Raw genomic sequence first — 18182 nt, 5'->3', positions numbered from 1 at the left:
GTGTAGTGTTGAGTTGAGTTGAGTTGTGTAGTATTGAGTTGGGTTGAGTTGAATTGTTGTGTTGAGTTGAGTTGAGTTGAGTTGTGTAGTGTTGAGCTGTGTTGAGTTGAACGCTTCATTCCATTAGACTGAGAAACTGAAGAGACTGTGACTTTAAACACTCAACAGGTTTTGATGCAGCAGCCAATGACAAACAAGAGAATGAATGATGCGTTTCCTGTGTGTTACTGAACACACACATGTCAGGGCTTCTCCTCACACACACACTTCAGTGACTTCCACTGTGTGAACCAAAAGAAGACATTCCTCGAAATATCTTTTGGTTTGAAGAGAGATGATAAATGATCATTCCTGGTTTTGTCTGTAAATAATCCTGTCTTCTCATGTCATCTGTAAGTCAATTGATATAGTGTATGAACTGCAATATTGTGCGTGTGTGTGGAGCGTGTGTGTAGAGCGTGTGTGTGGACCGTGTGTGTGGAGCGTGTGTGTAGAGCGTGTGTGTGGAGCGTGTGTGTGGACCGTGTGTGTGGAGCGTGTGTGTAGAGCGTGTGTGTAGGGCGTGTGTGTGGACCGTGTGTGTGGAGCGTGTGTGTAGAGCGTGTGTGTGGAGCGTGTGTGTGGACCGTGTGTGTGGAGCGTGTGTGTAGAGCGTGTGTGTGGAGCGTGTGTGTGGACCGTGTGTGTAGAGCGTGTGTGTAGAGCGTGTGTGTGGACCGTGTGTGTGGAGCGTGTGTGTAGAGCGTGTGTGTGGAGCGTGTGTGTGGACCGTGTGTGTGGAGCGTGTGTGTAGAGCGTGTGTGTAGGGCGTGTGTGTGGACCGTGTGTGTGGAGCGTGTGTGTAGAGCGTGTGTGTGGAGCGTGTGTGTGGACCGTGTGTGTGGAGCGTGTGTGTAGAGCGTGTGTGTGGACCGTGTGTGTGGAGCGTGTGTGTAGAGCGTGTGTGTGGACCGTGTGTGTGGAGCGTGTGTGTAGAGCGTGTGTGTGGACCGTGTGTGTGGACCGTGTGTGTGGAGCGTGTGTGTAGAGCGTGTGTGTGGACCGTGTGTGTGGAGCGTGTGTGTAGAGCGTGTGTGTGGAGCGTGTGTGTAGGGCGTGTGTGTGGACCGTGTGTGTAGAGCGTGTGTGTGTGGAGCGTGTGTGTAGAGCGTGTGTGTGGACCGTGTGTGTAGAGCGTGTGTGTGTGGAGCGTGTGTGTAGAGCGTGTGTGTGGACCGTGTGTGTAGAGCGTGTGTGTGTGGAGCGTGTGTGTAGAGCGTGTGTGTGGACCGTGTGTGTAGAGCGTGTGTGTGTGGAGCGTGTGTGTAGAGCGTGTGTGTGGACCGTGTGTGTAGAGCGCGTTGTAAACGCTGAACTCCTGCTGTGTTTCACATGTGGCGCATGAAGAGCTTCTTATTTGATTTTAATGAGCAGAGGTCAATCCTCATGACCCTCATTAACACACACACACACACACACACACACACACACTCACTCAAACATACTCTCACTCACACACACACACACACACACACACACACACACACACACAGATGGACACGTTCAGACTCTCCTCTGGTTTCTCTCTGAAGAGTGTTTGAGGACAGCAGAAAGAAGAGCAGAATCAGGAGCCAAACCCGCAGCGCCACAGACTCATCTCAGAGAGACAGAGAACGTGACAAACTCCACATCCTGCTCTTTACACACTGCACAGAAACACAACCTGTCTTTATCCTGATTAAAGGTGAAGGTCAGCAGGACCTCCATCATATTCTGAATCTGGATCAGGATCATATATGTCAGCGGGCGAGTGAATGACCGAGTGTTTCTTCTGCTCCCAAAGTCACAATTCATTCTTTTTAAACACTGATTCACTAATGAGTGAAAGTAAATGATAAAAACAGATCAACTTTTTTAAACATCTACACTCTAAAACATCTAACTCTTTTAACTGGGTTAAAAACAATCCAATATGGGCTGCGTAATTATAGGACAGAACACATGTTGGGTTCATTTTACCCAGCAAATTGGGTCGTTTATTTAACCCAGCATAATGGGTTGATTCATTTTTACTATAGTAATAGCTTTTTTTTTTTTTTCTTACTTCATAGATTCATACTTTACAGATTAACTTAAATTCTCTAAATAAATAAATAAATAAATAAATAAATAAATAAATACTCAATACACAACCAGGTTTGCAAGATAATTCCTTTATTTTTTAACTTAAACTTGAAATGAAACATTTAGAAGTAATTCAAGTGTTACACAAAACCTACCCAAACACTGTGTTGTTACGCCTGACCCAGGAGCTGGGTAACACAGACTCTACCCAAACACTGTGTTGTTACGCCTGACCCAGGAGCTGGGTAACACAGACTCTACCCAAACACTGTGTTGTTACGCCTGACCCAGGAGCTGGGTAACACAGACTCTACCCAAACACTGTGTTGTTACGCCTGACCCAGGAGCTGGGTAACACAGACTCTACCCAAACACTGTGTTGTTACGCCTGACCCAGGAGCTGGGTAACACAGACTCTACCCAAACACTGAGAAAACAGCCCAGAACACTGACCCAGAACACTGACCCAGGAGCTGGGTAACACAGACTCTACCCAAACACTGAGAAAACAACCCAGAACACTGACCCAGGAGCTGGGTAACACAGACTCTACCCAAACACTGAGAAAACAGCCCAGAACACTGACCCAGAACACTGACCCAGGAGATGGGTAACACAGACTCTACCCAAACACTGAGAAAACAACCCAGAACACTGACCCAGAACACTGACCCAGGAGCTGGGTAACACAGACTCTACCCAAACACTGAGAACACTGACCCAGAACACTGACCCAGGAGCTGGGTAACACAGACTCTACCCAAACACTGAGAAAACAGCCCAGAACACTGACCCAGAACACTGACCCAGAAGACTCAACCCAGGATATGAAGGAAAAAATAACCCAAGATGTCTGAGCCCAGGAGTGTGTGATGATGCGGCTCAGCGGGCGAGTGAATGGCCGAGTGTTTCTTCTGCTCCCAAAGTCACAATTCATTATTTTTGAAAACGAATAAGTGTGAAAGTAAATGATAAACACAGATGTAAACATAAAGACCCTCTAGTTTCTTCTGTTCTAAATATATCTGATTCTAGTTTCTGGCTGAATCAGCAACATTTACAAATTATGTATTTGTTATTTACAAATTTTCACCCCCAAAATTTCTTTAACAAAAGTCATGGACTTTAATTGTATGATAATTGATAATCATTTTCTCTCACTTTTCTCTTATTAATAAATCATTGCATTGAACTTATCTTTAATGAACTCTATGGTTTGCTTTATTGTGTGTATGTAATGCAGTTGTTGTGAGATCTGTGTGTACAGCTGATGATGTGTAACTCTGAAACTGAACAGATGCACGCGCATCAGCTCCTCCTCATCATCATCCTCGCGCGCTGCGCTTCAGATGGTCACGCGCGCTTTCTCGCTCACACACCGCTGGTTTAGCGTGCGTTATGGAGCGCGGGAGTCTCGTTCTGCTGTTCGTGTGTGTTTGTAGTTGCGTTCCGACAGTTTTCTCTCAGCTGAACGCCGGATCGAGAGCGGCGGCTCGCGCGCAACAGGCTGGTGCACTGCGCGCGCGGACGCGATGGACGAATAACGGGCGCGTGTTTAATCTGATGAGCCGCGGGTCCGAGTACGTGCCGCGGGAACGCACCGCTCCACCGGAGACCGGGACCAGGAACGGGAGGAACGCGAGCAGGAGCTCCGGTGATGAAGGGATGATGTCCGATGATCCGTACGATCCCTACAAATCCATCAGGAACAGTCACTACAACCCGTACTACAACTACTACGACTCGTACTACCGACCCAGTCCGAGGAGCGCGCAGAGGCATCACGGGTACGGAACCAGATACTTCCAGAACGGTAAGAACCAGTCCAACACCAGAGAACGTTCTGCCAAGGTTCTCTCAGAGTTATGATCTTCTTCCAGTGACGTTAAATAGAACGTTCGTTCAAAGTTATCTGGTCTTTAAATTGTTCTTAAAATGTTTGAACAAAAACATTATTTATACGTCATTCTTGGAACGTTTTTCTGAAACATTTTAGCTGGATGTTCGTCTAACGTTTTTTTTTATTTTCCTGCTTGATTCAGAACGTTCAGAGAACATTTAAAAGTAACGCTCCCATAATGTTTGAAGAACGATTAAATAGAGAAGAAACGATCTCTAACGTTCACATAACCAAGACAAAACGTGTTGAATTTTTTTTGGAACATCCAGAGAACATTCAGAAATAACGTTTTCATAATGCAATAGTAACGCCTTTGTGATTATTTTTATTATTATTATAAGGAAACACACACACACATTATGACACATACATACACACACACTATAAATCTCTCTCTCTCTCTCTCTCTCTCTCTCTCTCTCTCACACACACACACACACACACACACACACACACACAGACTCTCTCTCACACACACACACACACACACACACACACACACACACACACACACACACACACACACACACACACACACACAGACTCTCTCTCTCTCACACACACACACACACACACACACACACACACACACACACACACACAGACTCTCTCTCTCTCTCTCACACACACACACACACACACACACACACACACACACACACACACACACACACACAGACTCTCTCTCTCTCACACACACACACACACACACACACACACACACACACACACATATATATAAATGAACTAAATTAATAACTTTTTTACAACAGAAATGAAGCATCGCTGAACTTTCTTAAGCTGGACTGAGACGCTATTTTCTTCTGGAAACAAACTCTGCATTATTCTCCTGTTATCTCTGTAAAGCTGCTGTGAAACTCTGTGTTGTGAAAAGCGCTGTATAAATGAAGGAGACTTGACTGGAATCTCCGCAGGTCTCCCGGATCTGGTGGTCGATCCCTACATGATCCAGGTCTCCACGTACGTCCAGAGAGTCCCGATGTACAACCTCAGATGCGCTGCGGAGGAGAACTGCCTGGCGAGGTCCAATTACAATCATTAATGATGATGATGATGATGATAATGATGATGATGCACTCTTCATCAGCATCAATGGTTCCATGAAGAACCTCGAACATCCATGGAATCTTTCCACTGCATAAAATGTGCTTTATATTATTAAATGTTCTTCACATTAAGAAAAAAACTTCTGTGGCATTGATGAAAAAACTCTTTGGGCCCTATTTTAACGATCTGAAACGCAAGTAACTTTGTGGGCGGGTCTCGGGCGCTGTTGCTATTATACCGGCGGGATAAATGACTCTTGCGCCGCCGCAAATCTAAAATGTGTTGGTCTGAAGCCGCTTCATTACTCATAGGTGTGGTTTGGGCGTAATGTGAAATAAACCAATCAGAGCGACATCTCACATTCCCTTTAAGAGCAGGTGTGCTTGTTCCATGGCGGATTGCTATTATAACGGCGGATTTGCCAGGAGCGGTTCACAGCCGAGGAGACCGACGTTCTCGTCAGGGCCGTAAAACACAGAGAAGTGACATTGGGGATGGAGAAACACACACAAATTAGCTTCGCTTAAACAGGCGTATGATAATTTGGGTAAATGTGTAAGCTAGATTTATGGCTATTTTTTCACATCTTCATGGACACAACAATGATTTCCCTCGTGTGGAATATTTTTCCATGTAATAATGTATGGTTTTCTAAAAATGAGAACTGCTGCGTCTGTGTGTAGATGATGTGTGTGTGTTGTGCACACGCTACATTATGGCCAAGCATGCGCCCTTAAAATAGCATCTGAATAACATGCCCAACGCCACTGACTTTAGACGAGGTTTCTCCTGGTCACTGAAGGAATTGTTTTCTGAAACTGCAAAATAGCACCAGGGAACGTTTGCGCCGGAACACGCCTCCTCTTCCCGCTGAACCGCCCCCGTGAACGCAAGTTCATTCCCTAATTTACAGACGTGCGTCTGTGGAGGGAAGAGTCCGCCGTGTGTCGGGTGCAGAATAGGAATGATACATGCGTCGCTGTACGAAGTCTATTGCGCTGGGAGTGAGATAGGGCCCTGTGTGTTTAAGACCGTATAATGTGACAGCGGACAGTAATGGCGCTTTTCCATTACCAGTACCAGCTCGACTCGACTCGCCTCGCCTCGACTCAGCTCGGCTCGGCTCGCTTTTCGCTCCGTTTTCCATTGCAGATAGTACCTCCACAATAGTACCTGGTCGTCATAGCGACGCCGCAGGAAACTGCCGTGACTTAATCTTTTATGCGAGACGCGCGAGACACACCCGCTACCTACACACACAGGACAATGGAGGAAATCGAGTGTATGCTGTTTTTGTTTTTGTTTTTGCTGTTTTTTATTCAGGATACTGCGTCTGGCGCGTGCAATGATGACGCAGTGAATAGTGACGATTCTCTCTGACCAATCAGCAGTCTGCCATGATTTCACGTCACATTTTAGTATCGCCTCAGCCCGCTTAGATCCTCGCTGGAGTTGGTACGAAAAAAAGTACCTGGAAGCAGGTACAGGTACAACTTTTACACAGTGGAAAACCAAACAGAGTCGAGCCGAGCCGAGCCGAGGCGAGCTGGTACTGTGTAGTGGAAAAGCGCCATAAGACTCACAAAGACAAAAAATCACATGCTGTTTATTTACGATGTGAAGTAGAACCAGAAAGAGTTGCTCTATTCTAATTTTTTATGTTGAAGAACCTGATATTAAACGTGTCAGAGTCAGAAAAATCTCCTTCTGTCTTCCTCAGTTCGTCAGCAAACGCGCGAGACTACGACACCAGGGTTCTGCTGAGGTTCCCTCAGCGCGTGAAGAACCAGGGAACCGCAGACTTCCTTCCCAGCAGACCGAGACACGCCTGGGAATGGCACAGCTGCCACAAGTGAGGAGAACACGCAGACAGGAGACGCTGGGACTGGTGGAGTTAAAGGGTTAGGGTTAGTGGTGGTGGAGTTAAAGGGTGACCCCGTGATTTACTCGCCCTCAAGCCTTTCTAGGTGTACATAACTTTCTTAATTCAGCCAACGATGTCGGAGTTATATTAAAAAATATCCTGGCTCTTCCCTGAGAATCTCTAATAAGGGGAGAACTTCCACTCTCAGTAAACTTCCGGCTTCTGAACTGGTTGCAGTTCCACTCTGGCTCCACATGAGGGCGCTCACAGGACGAGTGCAGAATGAAAAATCTCAGGTCCCATTCACTCCCATTATTAAGCTGGGATGAGCCAGGATATTTCTCAGATTGTTCGGCTGAAAGAAAAAAAATCATATATACCTAGGATGGCTTGAGGACGAGTAAATCATGGGATAAGTTTTGGGTGAAGTAAATCTACCTTGAAAGTACATTTATATTGTAGCGAACAGAGAAAATGACAAACTCACTTAATGGTTTTAATGCTGCTTTATTAACGTGAGCACCTGTGTGACGCACAGTCCAGAGAACCTCAAACTTCTGGAACTTTCACCCCAGATTTACCCCCAGATGTTTGTCACGCTGTGAAAATTCTAAACGACAGAAAACAACATTGCTGTGATGTGCAAAAAAGAATAACAAGCGAAATGAAAGCATGTGTGTTTCAGTCACTATCACAGCATGAACGAGTTCTGCCATTACGACCTGCTGGACTCCAGCACACAGCAGAGGGTCGCCGAGGGCCATAAAGCCAGTTTCTGTCTGGAGGACACGTCCTGCGACCCCGGCTACTACCGCCGCTACGCCTGCACGTCCCACACACAGGTGCGTTCACACCGCCTCACACACACAGCACAGACGACGCACAGCCTCACACACACAGGTGCGTTCCCACCGCCACACACACGCAGGTGCGTTCACACCGCCTCACACACACAGCACAGACGACACACAGCCTCATGATCCCGTCTCTCGCCGCAGGGTTTGAGTCCTGGATGCTACGACACCTACAGCGCAGACATCGACTGCCAGTGGATCGACATCACAGACGTCCAGCCGGGACGATACACCCTCAAGGTCAGAAACCTTCACGCTTCTCTTAAGGATTGCTGTTGTTTTGTAGGTATGATATATTCCACGAGTTCACACTTACATGTCATTAAGTGGAGTAAAGGTTATGCGTATTAGGCTGAACCCAGAGAACCCATTAGGCTCCCCGGTTAGTAGTGTTGGAAACTTTATTTCTTCATCGAAGCAAGACCAGGAGATGTTGGGATATCGTTCAAGCAGAAGTTATTCTTTATTGAGGACTTCGCTGAGTGTTGCTGCAGTCATCCAACAAATCTAAATCTAATACAGTATGCATTGTAGTTATATACATTCCAAGGGGGAGGGATTACATAGAGGCGGAGACTCTGAACAAAGCATACAAAGGTAGTGATGAGTTGATTCTATCAAGTGAAAAACCAGTTTGGCAGGTTATCTGGCTTGCTCAAGAGAAACAGACCCAATCAGCATAACACTCTATGGGAGGGGCATGGGAAATCAGAAAATTTAACTGGAAATAAAAATATTAAGCACGATTTCAAAAATCTTTGCAATGCCCAGTGCCCTAATATAGATGGTATTAAATGTGGCACTGCATTTATTGCACCACACAGTTTTGTTCTAATAAATAAAAAACAAAAAAAGACTCTAAAATCTGCCTAAAAAGAAATAAAAAACCATTAAGTATCGAAATTACACAGAGTTGCATATGGTGTTAGCAGAGCCTGTCTACGGAGAGCCTGGCCACTCCCTATTAAGTCCTATTGTACCGAATTTTGGTTGTAGTTCCACCAGAGCTCCACTGGGGGCGATCGCCCATGAGTGCAGAATGAATGGGAGTCTATGGGGCTAGACGGCTAAATGTGTCTCTTTCACCCGATTGCCGTTGAGAAATCTCAGATTTGATTGTAGGTTTTGCAAGTTCAACATGGGTTATAGGTCAAAAGTTGAATGAACGAGTACTTATGTCCTTTCCATTTCTTACAGGTTGAGTTGTTGTTGCCCATAACACGCTAGCATTCTGCTAATGAACGCTGATTGGTCAGTGAAGGACTGATTACGACCAGAGATACCGCTTGATTGCCATCGTGTCTGTGTGTGTGTATTTTCGGCGTGGTCTTTTAAAACAACAAAACAAAAGCTCTTCCAGCACGTGTGTTTGCCTGTGTCAGCTGTGTTGTCGATGCCTCGAGAGAGATGAAAGTGCAGAGCGCGAAAGCACCAAAGTGACTGAAGGATTGCCGTAAAGCAGTAAAAGAGAAAAGTGGATTTTGAGAGGTATAGCGCCATAGACATGCCAGGTGCTAAAACAATGCATGCATTGAGACAAAAATGCGTTTGCCCACCTATCTAAATGTAGGAAAGACGGTGAATAAGCCCCATTTAAAAAAACGGTGGAGTGTTCCTTTAAACGAACAGCCAGTTTCCTGTGAGAACGGTGTGTGTTAGCGGCCCCTAAGTTAATAACTAATGATCTTTACAACGGAAGTGAATCAATCAAAACTAACTTTATCTGGACAATAACTTTATTCTAGATCTGCTGTAAAGCCTAAACAATCTCTGTTACTGTAATCTCCTGTTATCACTGTAAAGATGCTGTGAAACGCTCTGTATTGTTAAAAGCGCTGTATAAATGAAGGAGACTCGACTTGTATGTGTGAGAGGGTTTGATGTTTTTATTCCAGGTCACAGTGAACCCGGGGTTCCAGGTGTCCGAGTCGGACTTCAGCAATAACATCGTCCGCTGTGACGTCCAGTACACCGGCAGCTCCGCTCACGTGTCCGGCTGCGGCGTGACTCCGTAAGGGTTTATGTTTTATTTTTTATTACGCTTGCAAACCGTACAGAGACGATATTAATGATATACAACTTTGTATACAATACACAAAATATATCAACAATATGTTCTATGTCATCTGAACATACAGGAGAAAAAAGAAAAACATTTAACAATGATTTGCTAAAAAAAAAATAACAAAGGAAAAGTAGGAGATAGAAAAAAAATATTTTTAAATATTATTGTAGCAAGTCTAAAGATTATTTTCAATATCAGGAGGCTACATTATTTTATACATATTGTACAAATTAAAGTTCAGAATTGCGAGATATAAAGTCAGAATTGCGAGATATATAGTCAGAATTGCGTGAAATAAAGTCAGAATTGCGTGATATAAAGTCAGAACTGCGTGATATAAAGTCAGAATTGCGTGATATAAAGTCAGAATTGCGTGAAATAAAGTCAGAATTGCGTGATATAAAGTCAGAATTGCGAGATATAAAGTCAGAACTGCGTGATATAAAGTCAGAATTGCCTGATATAAAGTCAGAACTGCGTGATATAAAGTCAGAATTGCGTGAAATAAAGTCAGAATTGCGTGATATAAAGTCAGAATTGCGAGATATAAAGTCAGAATTGCGTGAAATAAAGTCAGAATTGCCTGATATAAAGTCAGAACTGCGTGATATAAAGTCAGAATTGTGAGATATAAAGTCAGAATTGCGTGATATAAAGTCAGAATTGTGAGATATAAAGTCAGAACTGCGTGATATAAAGTCAGAATTGCGTGAAATAAAGTCAGAATTGCGAGATATAAAGTCAGAACTGCGTGATATAAAGTCAGAATTGCGTGATATAAAGTCAGAATTGCGTGAAATAAAGTCAGAATTGCGTGATATAAAGTCAGAATTGCGTGATATAAAGTCAGAATTGCGTGAAATAAAGTCAGAATTGCGAGATATAAAGTCAGAATTGCGAGATATAAAGTCAGAATTGCGAGATATAAAGTCAGAATTGCATGAAATAAAGTCAGAATTGCGTGATATAAAGTCAGAATTGTGAGATATAAAGTCAGAATTGTGAGATATAAAGTCAGAATTGCGTGAAATAAAGTCAGAATTGCGAGATATAAAGTCAGAATTGCGTGAAATAAAGTCAGAACTGCGTGATATAAAGTCAGAACTGCGAGATATAAAGTCAGAATTGTGAGATATAAAGTCAGAATTGCGTGAAATAAAGTCAGAATTGCGTGATATAAAGTCAGAATTGCGTGATATAAAGTCAGAACTGCGTGATATAAAGTCAGAATTGCGAGATATAAAGTCAGAACTGCGTGATATAAAGTCAGAATTGCGTGATATAAAGTCAGAATTGCGTGAAATAAAGTCAGAATTGCGTGATATAAAGTCAGAATTGCGTGATATAAAGTCAGAATTGCGTGAAATAAAGTCAGAATTGCGAGATATAAAGTCAGAATTGCGAGATATAAAGTCAGAATTGCGTGATATAAAGTCAGAATTGCATGAAATAAAGTCAGAATTGCGTGATATAAAGTCAGAATTGCGAGATATAAAGTCAGAATTGCGAGATATAAAGTCAGAATTGCGTGAAATAAAGTCAGAATTGCGTGATATAAAGTCAGAATTGCGAGATATAAAGTCAGAATTGCATGAAATAAAGTCAGAATTGTGAGATATAAAGTCAGAATTGTGAGATATAAAGTCAGAATTGTGAGATATAAAGTCAGAATTGTGTGAAATAAAGTCAGAACTGCGAGATATAAAGTCAGAATTGTGAGATATAAAGTCAGAATTGCGTGAAATAAAGTCAGAACTGCGTGATATAAAGTCAGAACTGCGAGATATAAAGTCAGAATTGCGTGATATAAAGTCAGAACTGCGTGATATAAAGTCAGAACTGCGTGATATAAAGTCAGAATTGCGTGATATAAAGTCAGAATTGGGAGATATAAAGTCAGAATTGCGTGATATAAAGTCAGAACTGCGAGATATAAAGTCAGAATTGTGAGATATAAAGTCAGAATTGCGTGATATAAAGTCAGAACTGCGTGATATAAAGTCAGAATTGCGTGATATAAAGTCAGAACTGCGAGATATAAAGTCAGAATTGCGTGATATAAAGTCAGAACTGCGAGATGTAAAGTCAGAATTGCATGAAATAAAGTCAGAATTGCGAGATATAAAGTCAGAATTGCGAGATATAAAGTCAGAATTGTGAGATATAAAGTCAGAATTGCGAGATATAAAGTCAGAATTGTGAGATATAAAGTCAGAATTGCGAGATATAAAGTCAGAATTGCGAGATATAAAGTCAGAATTGCGAGATATAAAGTCAGAATTGTGAGATATAAAGTCAGAATTGCGAGATATAAAGTCAGAATTGCGTGAAATAAAGTCAGAACTGCGAGATATAAAGTCAGAATTGCGTGATATAAAGTCAGAACTGCGAGATATAAAGTCAGAATTGCGTGATATAAAGTCAGAACTGCGAGATGTAAAGTCAGAATTGCGTGATATAAAGTCAGAATTGCGTGAAATAAAGTCAGAACTGCGAGATATAAAGTCAGAATTGCGTGATATAAAGTCAGAACTGCGTGATATAAAGTCAGAATTGCGAGATATAAAGTCAGAATTGTGAGATATAAAGTCAGAATTGCGTGAAATAAAGTCAGAACTGCGAGATATAAAGTCAGAATTGCGTGATATAAAGTCAGAACTGCGAGATATAAAGTCAGAACTGCGAGATATAAAGTCAGAACTGCGAGATATAAAGTCAGAATTGCGTGATATAAAGTCAGAACTGCGAGATATAAAGTCAGAACTGCGAGATATAAAGTCAGAACTGCGAGATATAAAGTCAGAACTGCGAGATATAAAGTCAGAACTGCGAGATATAAAGTCAGAATTGCGTGATATAAAGTCAGAACTGCGAGATATAAAGTCAGAACTGCGTGATATAAAGTCAGAATTGCGTGATATAAAGTCAGAATTGCGTGAAATAAAGTCAGAATTGCGTGATATAAAGTCAGAATTGCGTGATATAAAGTCAGAATTGCGTGAAATAAAGTCAGAATTGCGAGATATAAAGTCAGAATTGCGAGATATAAAGTCAGAATTGCGTGATATAAAGTCAGAATTGCATGAAATAAAGTCAGAATTGCGTGATATAAAGTCAGAATTGCGAGATATAAAGTCAGAATTGCGAGATATAAAGTCAGAATTGCGTGAAATAAAGTCAGAATTGCGTGATATAAAGTCAGAATTGCGAGATATAAAGTCAGAATTGCATGAAATAAAGTCAGAATTGTGAGATATAAAGTCAGAATTGTGAGATATAAAGTCAGAATTGTGAGATATAAAGTCAGAATTGTGTGAAATAAAGTCAGAACTGCGAGATATAAAGTCAGAATTGTGAGATATAAAGTCAGAATTGCGTGAAATAAAGTCAGAACTGCGTGATATAAAGTCAGAACTGCGAGATATAAAGTCAGAATTGCGTGATATAAAGTCAGAACTGCGTGATATAAAGTCAGAACTGCGTGATATAAAGTCAGAATTGCGTGATATAAAGTCAGAATTGGGAGATATAAAGTCAGAATTGCGTGATATAAAGTCAGAACTGCGAGATATAAAGTCAGAATTGTGAGATATAAAGTCAGAATTGCGTGATATAAAGTCAGAACTGCGTGATATAAAGTCAGAATTGCGTGATATAAAGTCAGAACTGCGAGATATAAAGTCAGAATTGCGTGATATAAAGTCAGAACTGCGAGATGTAAAGTCAGAATTGCATGAAATAAAGTCAGAATTGCGAGATATAAAGTCAGAATTGCGAGATATAAAGTCAGAATTGTGAGATATAAAGTCAGAATTGCGAGATATAAAGTCAGAATTGTGAGATATAAAGTCAGAATTGCGAGATATAAAGTCAGAATTGCGAGATATAAAGTCAGAATTGCGAGATATAAAGTCAGAATTGTGAGATATAAAGTCAGAATTGCGAGATATAAAGTCAGAATTGCGTGAAATAAAGTCAGAACTGCGAGATATAAAGTCAGAATTGCGTGATATAAAGTCAGAACTGCGAGATATAAAGTCAGAATTGCGTGATATAAAGTCAGAACTGCGAGATGTAAAGTCAGAATTGCGTGATATAAAGTCAGAATTGCGTGAAATAAAGTCAGAACTGCGAGATATAAAGTCAGAATTGCGTGATATAAAGTCAGAACTGCGTGATATAAAGTCAGAATTGCGAGATATAAAGTCAGAATTGTGAGATATAAAGTCAGAATTGCGTGAAATAAAGTCAGAACTGCGAGATATAAAGTCAGAATTGCGTGAAATAAAGTCAGAACTGCGAGATATAAAGTCAGAATTGCGTGATATAAAGTCAGAATTGCGTGAAATAAAGTCAGAACTGCGAGATATAAAGTCAGAATTGCGTGATATAAAGTCAGAACTGCGAGATATAAAGTCAGAATTGCGTGATATAAAGTCAGAACTGCGTGATATAAAGTCAGAACTGCGTGATATAAAGTCAGAATTGCGAGATATAAAGTCAGAACTGCGAGATGTAAAGTCAGAATTGCGTGAAATAAAGTCAGAACTGCGAGATATAAAGTCAGAATTGCGTGATATAAAGTCAGAACTGCGAGATGTAAAGTCAGAATTGCATGAAATAAAGTCAGAATTGCGTGATATAAAGTCAGAATTGCGAGATATAAAGTCAGAATTGTGAGATATAAAGTCAGAATTGCGAGATATAAAGTCAGAATTGCGAGATATAAAGTCAGAATTGTGAGATATAAAGTCAGAATTGTGATATAAAGTCAGAATTGTGAGATATAAAGTCAGAATTGCGAGATATAAAGACAGAATTGTGAGATATAAAGTCAGAATTGTGAGATATAAAGTCAGAACTGCGAGATATAAAGTCAGAACTGCGAGATATAGTCAGAATTGTGAGATATAAAGTCAGAATTGCGTGAAATAAAGTCAGAATTGCGTGAAATAAAGTCAGAATTGCATGAAATAAAGTCAGAATTGCGAGATATAGTCAGAATTGCGTGAAATAAAGTTGCAATTGCGTGTTATAAAGTTAGAATTGTGGACTTTTTTTTTTTACCTCAGAATAGTTTATATCTCACAATTCTGACTTTATATCTCACAATTCTGACTTTATATCTCGCAGTTCTGACTTTATATCACGCAATTCTGACTTTATATCTCCCAATTCTGACTTTATATCTCCCAATTCTGACTTTATATCACGCAATTCTGACTTTATATCTCGCAGTTCTGACTTTATTTCACGCAATTCTGACTTTATATCTTCCAATTGCGTATTATAAAGTCAGAATTGCGAGATATAAAGTCAGAATTGCGTGATATAAAGTCAGAATTGGGAGATATAAAGTCAGAATTGGGAGATATAAAGTCAGAATTGCGTGATATAAAGTCAGAACTGCGAGATATAAAGTCAGAATTGTGAGATATAAAGTCAGAATTGCGTGATATAAAGTCAGAACTGCGAGATGTAAAGTCAGAATTGCGTGAAATAAAGTCAGAACTGCGAGATATAAAGTCAGAATTGCGTGATATAAAGTCAGAACTGCGTGATATAAAGTCAGAACTGCGTGATATAAAGTCAGAATTGCGTGATATAAAGTCAGAATTGGGAGATATAAAGTCAGAATTGCGTGATATAAAGTCAGAACTGCGAGATATAAAGTCAGAATTGTGAGATATAAAGTCAGAATTGCGTGATATAAAGTCAGAACTGCGAGATGTAAAGTCAGAATTGCGTGAAATAAAGTCAGAACTGCGAGATATAAAGTCAGAATTGCGTGATATAAAGTCAGAACTGCGAGATATAAAGTCAGAATTGCGTGATATAAAGTCAGAACTGCGAGATGTAAAGTCAGAATTGCATGAAATAAAGTCAGAATTGCGTGATATAAAGTCAGAATTGCGAGATATAAAGTCAGAATTGTGAGATATAAAGTCAGAATTGCGAGATATAAAGTCAGAATTGCGAGATATAAAGTCAGAATTGTGAGATATAAAGTCAGAATTGTGATATAAAGTCAGAATTGTGAGATATAAAGTCAGAATTGCGAGATATAAAGACAGAATTGTGAGATATAAAGTCAGAATTGTGAGATATAAAGTCAGAACTGCGAGATATAAAGTCAGAACTGCGAGATATAGTCAGAATTGTGAGATATAAAGTCAGAATTGCGTGAAATAAAGTCAGAATTGCGTGAAATAAAGTCAGAATTGCATGAAATAAAGTTAGAATTGTGAGATATAAAGTCAGAATTGCGTGAAATAAAGTCAGAATTGCATGAAATAAAGTCAGAATTGCGAGATATAGTCAGAATTGCGTGAAATAAAGTTGCAATTGCGTGTTATAAAGTTAGAATTGTGGACTTTTTTTTTTTACCTCAGAATAGTTTATATCTCACAATTCTGACTTTATAACACGCAATTGCGACTTTATTTCACGCAATTCTGACTTTATATCACGCAGTTCTGACTTTATATCTCGCAATTCTGACTTTATATCACGCAGTTCTGACTTTATTTCACGCAATTCTGACTTTATATCTTCCAATTGCGTATTATAAAGTCAGAATTGCGATATACATGCAATTCTGAGAAAAAAAGTCAGAATTTCAAGTATATTTCTCGCAATTGCGACTTTATATCACGCAATTTTGACTTTATAACCTGCAATTGCAACTTTATATCAAAAATAAAGATGAATCTATTTTTCTGATAAAAAGTCAGAATTGTGAGATTAAAAAGTCGCAATTACCTTTTTTATTTTTCACTCTGTGGCGGAAACAAGCTTCCAGTGTTACGGTACATTTCAATTTCTTTCAAAAAAACAAGAAAAACTGGTTTGTTTGTTGGTGAATTTACATTTATGTATATAAAATTTGCCAAGAAAATAAATTAAATTGTTTTTAGTGGTGTCAAAGTATCCAAAAATAATGTCTTTAAAGGTTACGGATATATCTTTCTGGATATTATCTGTAATAAATGTGTCAATATTTCTCCCGTCTGAAGAGTGTTGAGCGTCTCCTTCTGTTCACAGACACTGAGCGGATTCTCCCACCGGACCGGAAACATCAACATCACCTGCTGTCCATCACAGATCATCTGTGCCGAATGAAGCCGATATCTGTGAAGTTACACCGCAGTAAATGAGCTTTCAACCCATGCGTCCCCAGCTGACGGAGATATGTTCTGAGAACGTTCTCATTTAGTTATGAAAACGTTATTTCTGAATGTTCCCTGAATGTTTTTAGACGTTTTTTCTTGGTTATGTGAACGTTAAGGGAACATTCCATTCAAACGTTATGGGAACGTTACTTTTGAATGTTCTCTGAACGTTCTGAAACAAGTAACATTAACATTATTGGATGAATAACGTTTTGAGAACATTAAAGGCCGGATAGCTTTAACATCTGGAAGAGCGTTTGTTCGTAATGTTATGATGTAATGTTCCCTGTTGGCTGTACATGTGGTATTATGTTATTTTGTCTTCATTAGTGTGAAACATCACGCAGTCGTAGTCGCACTTGCTCTTTAGAAAGAGTCGAGGGTCTTTCAGTCATATATTCATGTTAACCGTATTGTTTAGTTTGCTGATGTAATGAGTGGCGTGAGAGAGGCTGAACATGTGAATGTCGTTTTCAGACTCTTGTTTGATATTATCTGTGTACTTTAAGACATATTTATATTTTCAGCCTCTTAAAGGTGTTGATGTTATTGCCACTTTAGTTTAGGAGGAACACATTTGAATAAAAGCAGAGAATATGATTTCTTAATTTTCATGTGTTCTTATTATTTGAAAAGAGACTGTAATGGATCATCAGAGCCTTGTGAATCTGAATGTGTGTTTGTGTGTGAGAGAGAGAGAGAGTGTGTGTGTATGTGTGTGTGTGAGAGAGAGAGAGAGAGAGTGTGTGTATGTGTGTGTGAGAGAGAGAGAGAGAGAGAGAGAGAGAGAGAGAGTGTGTGTTTGTGTATGTGAGATAGAGAGAGAGAGTGTGTGTGTGTGTGTGTGTGAGAGAGAGAGAAAGAGAGAGAGAGTGTGTGAATGTAGCGCCCTCTGCTGGCGAGTCACTGTGTGCGCGCGCAGGTGTGTAAGTGAGTGAGTGTGTGTGTGTGTGTGTGTGTGTGTGTGTGTGTGTGTGAGTGTGTGTGTGTGTGTGTGTGTGAGAGAGAGAGAGAGAGAGAGAGTGTGTGTAGCGCCCTCTGCTGGCGAGTCACCGTGTACACGCGCGCGTGTGTGTAAATGTGTGTGTGTGTGTGTGTGTATGTGAGAGAGAGAGAGAGAGAGAGAGTGTGTGTGTGTGTGTGTGTGTGAGAGAGA

At 40.6% G+C, this 18182-nt stretch overlaps 1 protein-coding gene across 1 annotated transcript; it reads left to right on the top strand.

Moving 5' to 3' along the window:
• Positions 1–3482: 3482 nt before the first annotated feature.
• lox (lysyl oxidase) lies at positions 3483–17630 on the top strand. Its single transcript, XM_084390245.1, has 7 exons — positions 3483–3916; positions 4939–5047; positions 6792–6923; positions 7621–7777; positions 7934–8029; positions 9685–9800; positions 16899–17630. The coding sequence occupies exons 1-7, from the start codon at positions 3502–3504 to the stop codon at positions 16903–16905; spliced, it is 1032 nt and encodes a 343-aa protein (XP_084246371.1). The 5' UTR covers positions 3483–3501; the 3' UTR covers positions 16906–17630.
• Positions 17631–18182: the final 552 nt, after the last annotated feature.

This window comes from Rutilus rutilus (genome assembly GCF_951802725.1).
Source record: "Rutilus rutilus genome assembly, chromosome: 19".
NCBI classification, from domain to species: Eukaryota; Metazoa; Chordata; class Actinopteri; order Cypriniformes; family Leuciscidae; genus Rutilus; species Rutilus rutilus.
Note: the sequence above shows the minus strand (reverse complement) of the source record. Positions and strands in the feature narration are given on the sequence as shown.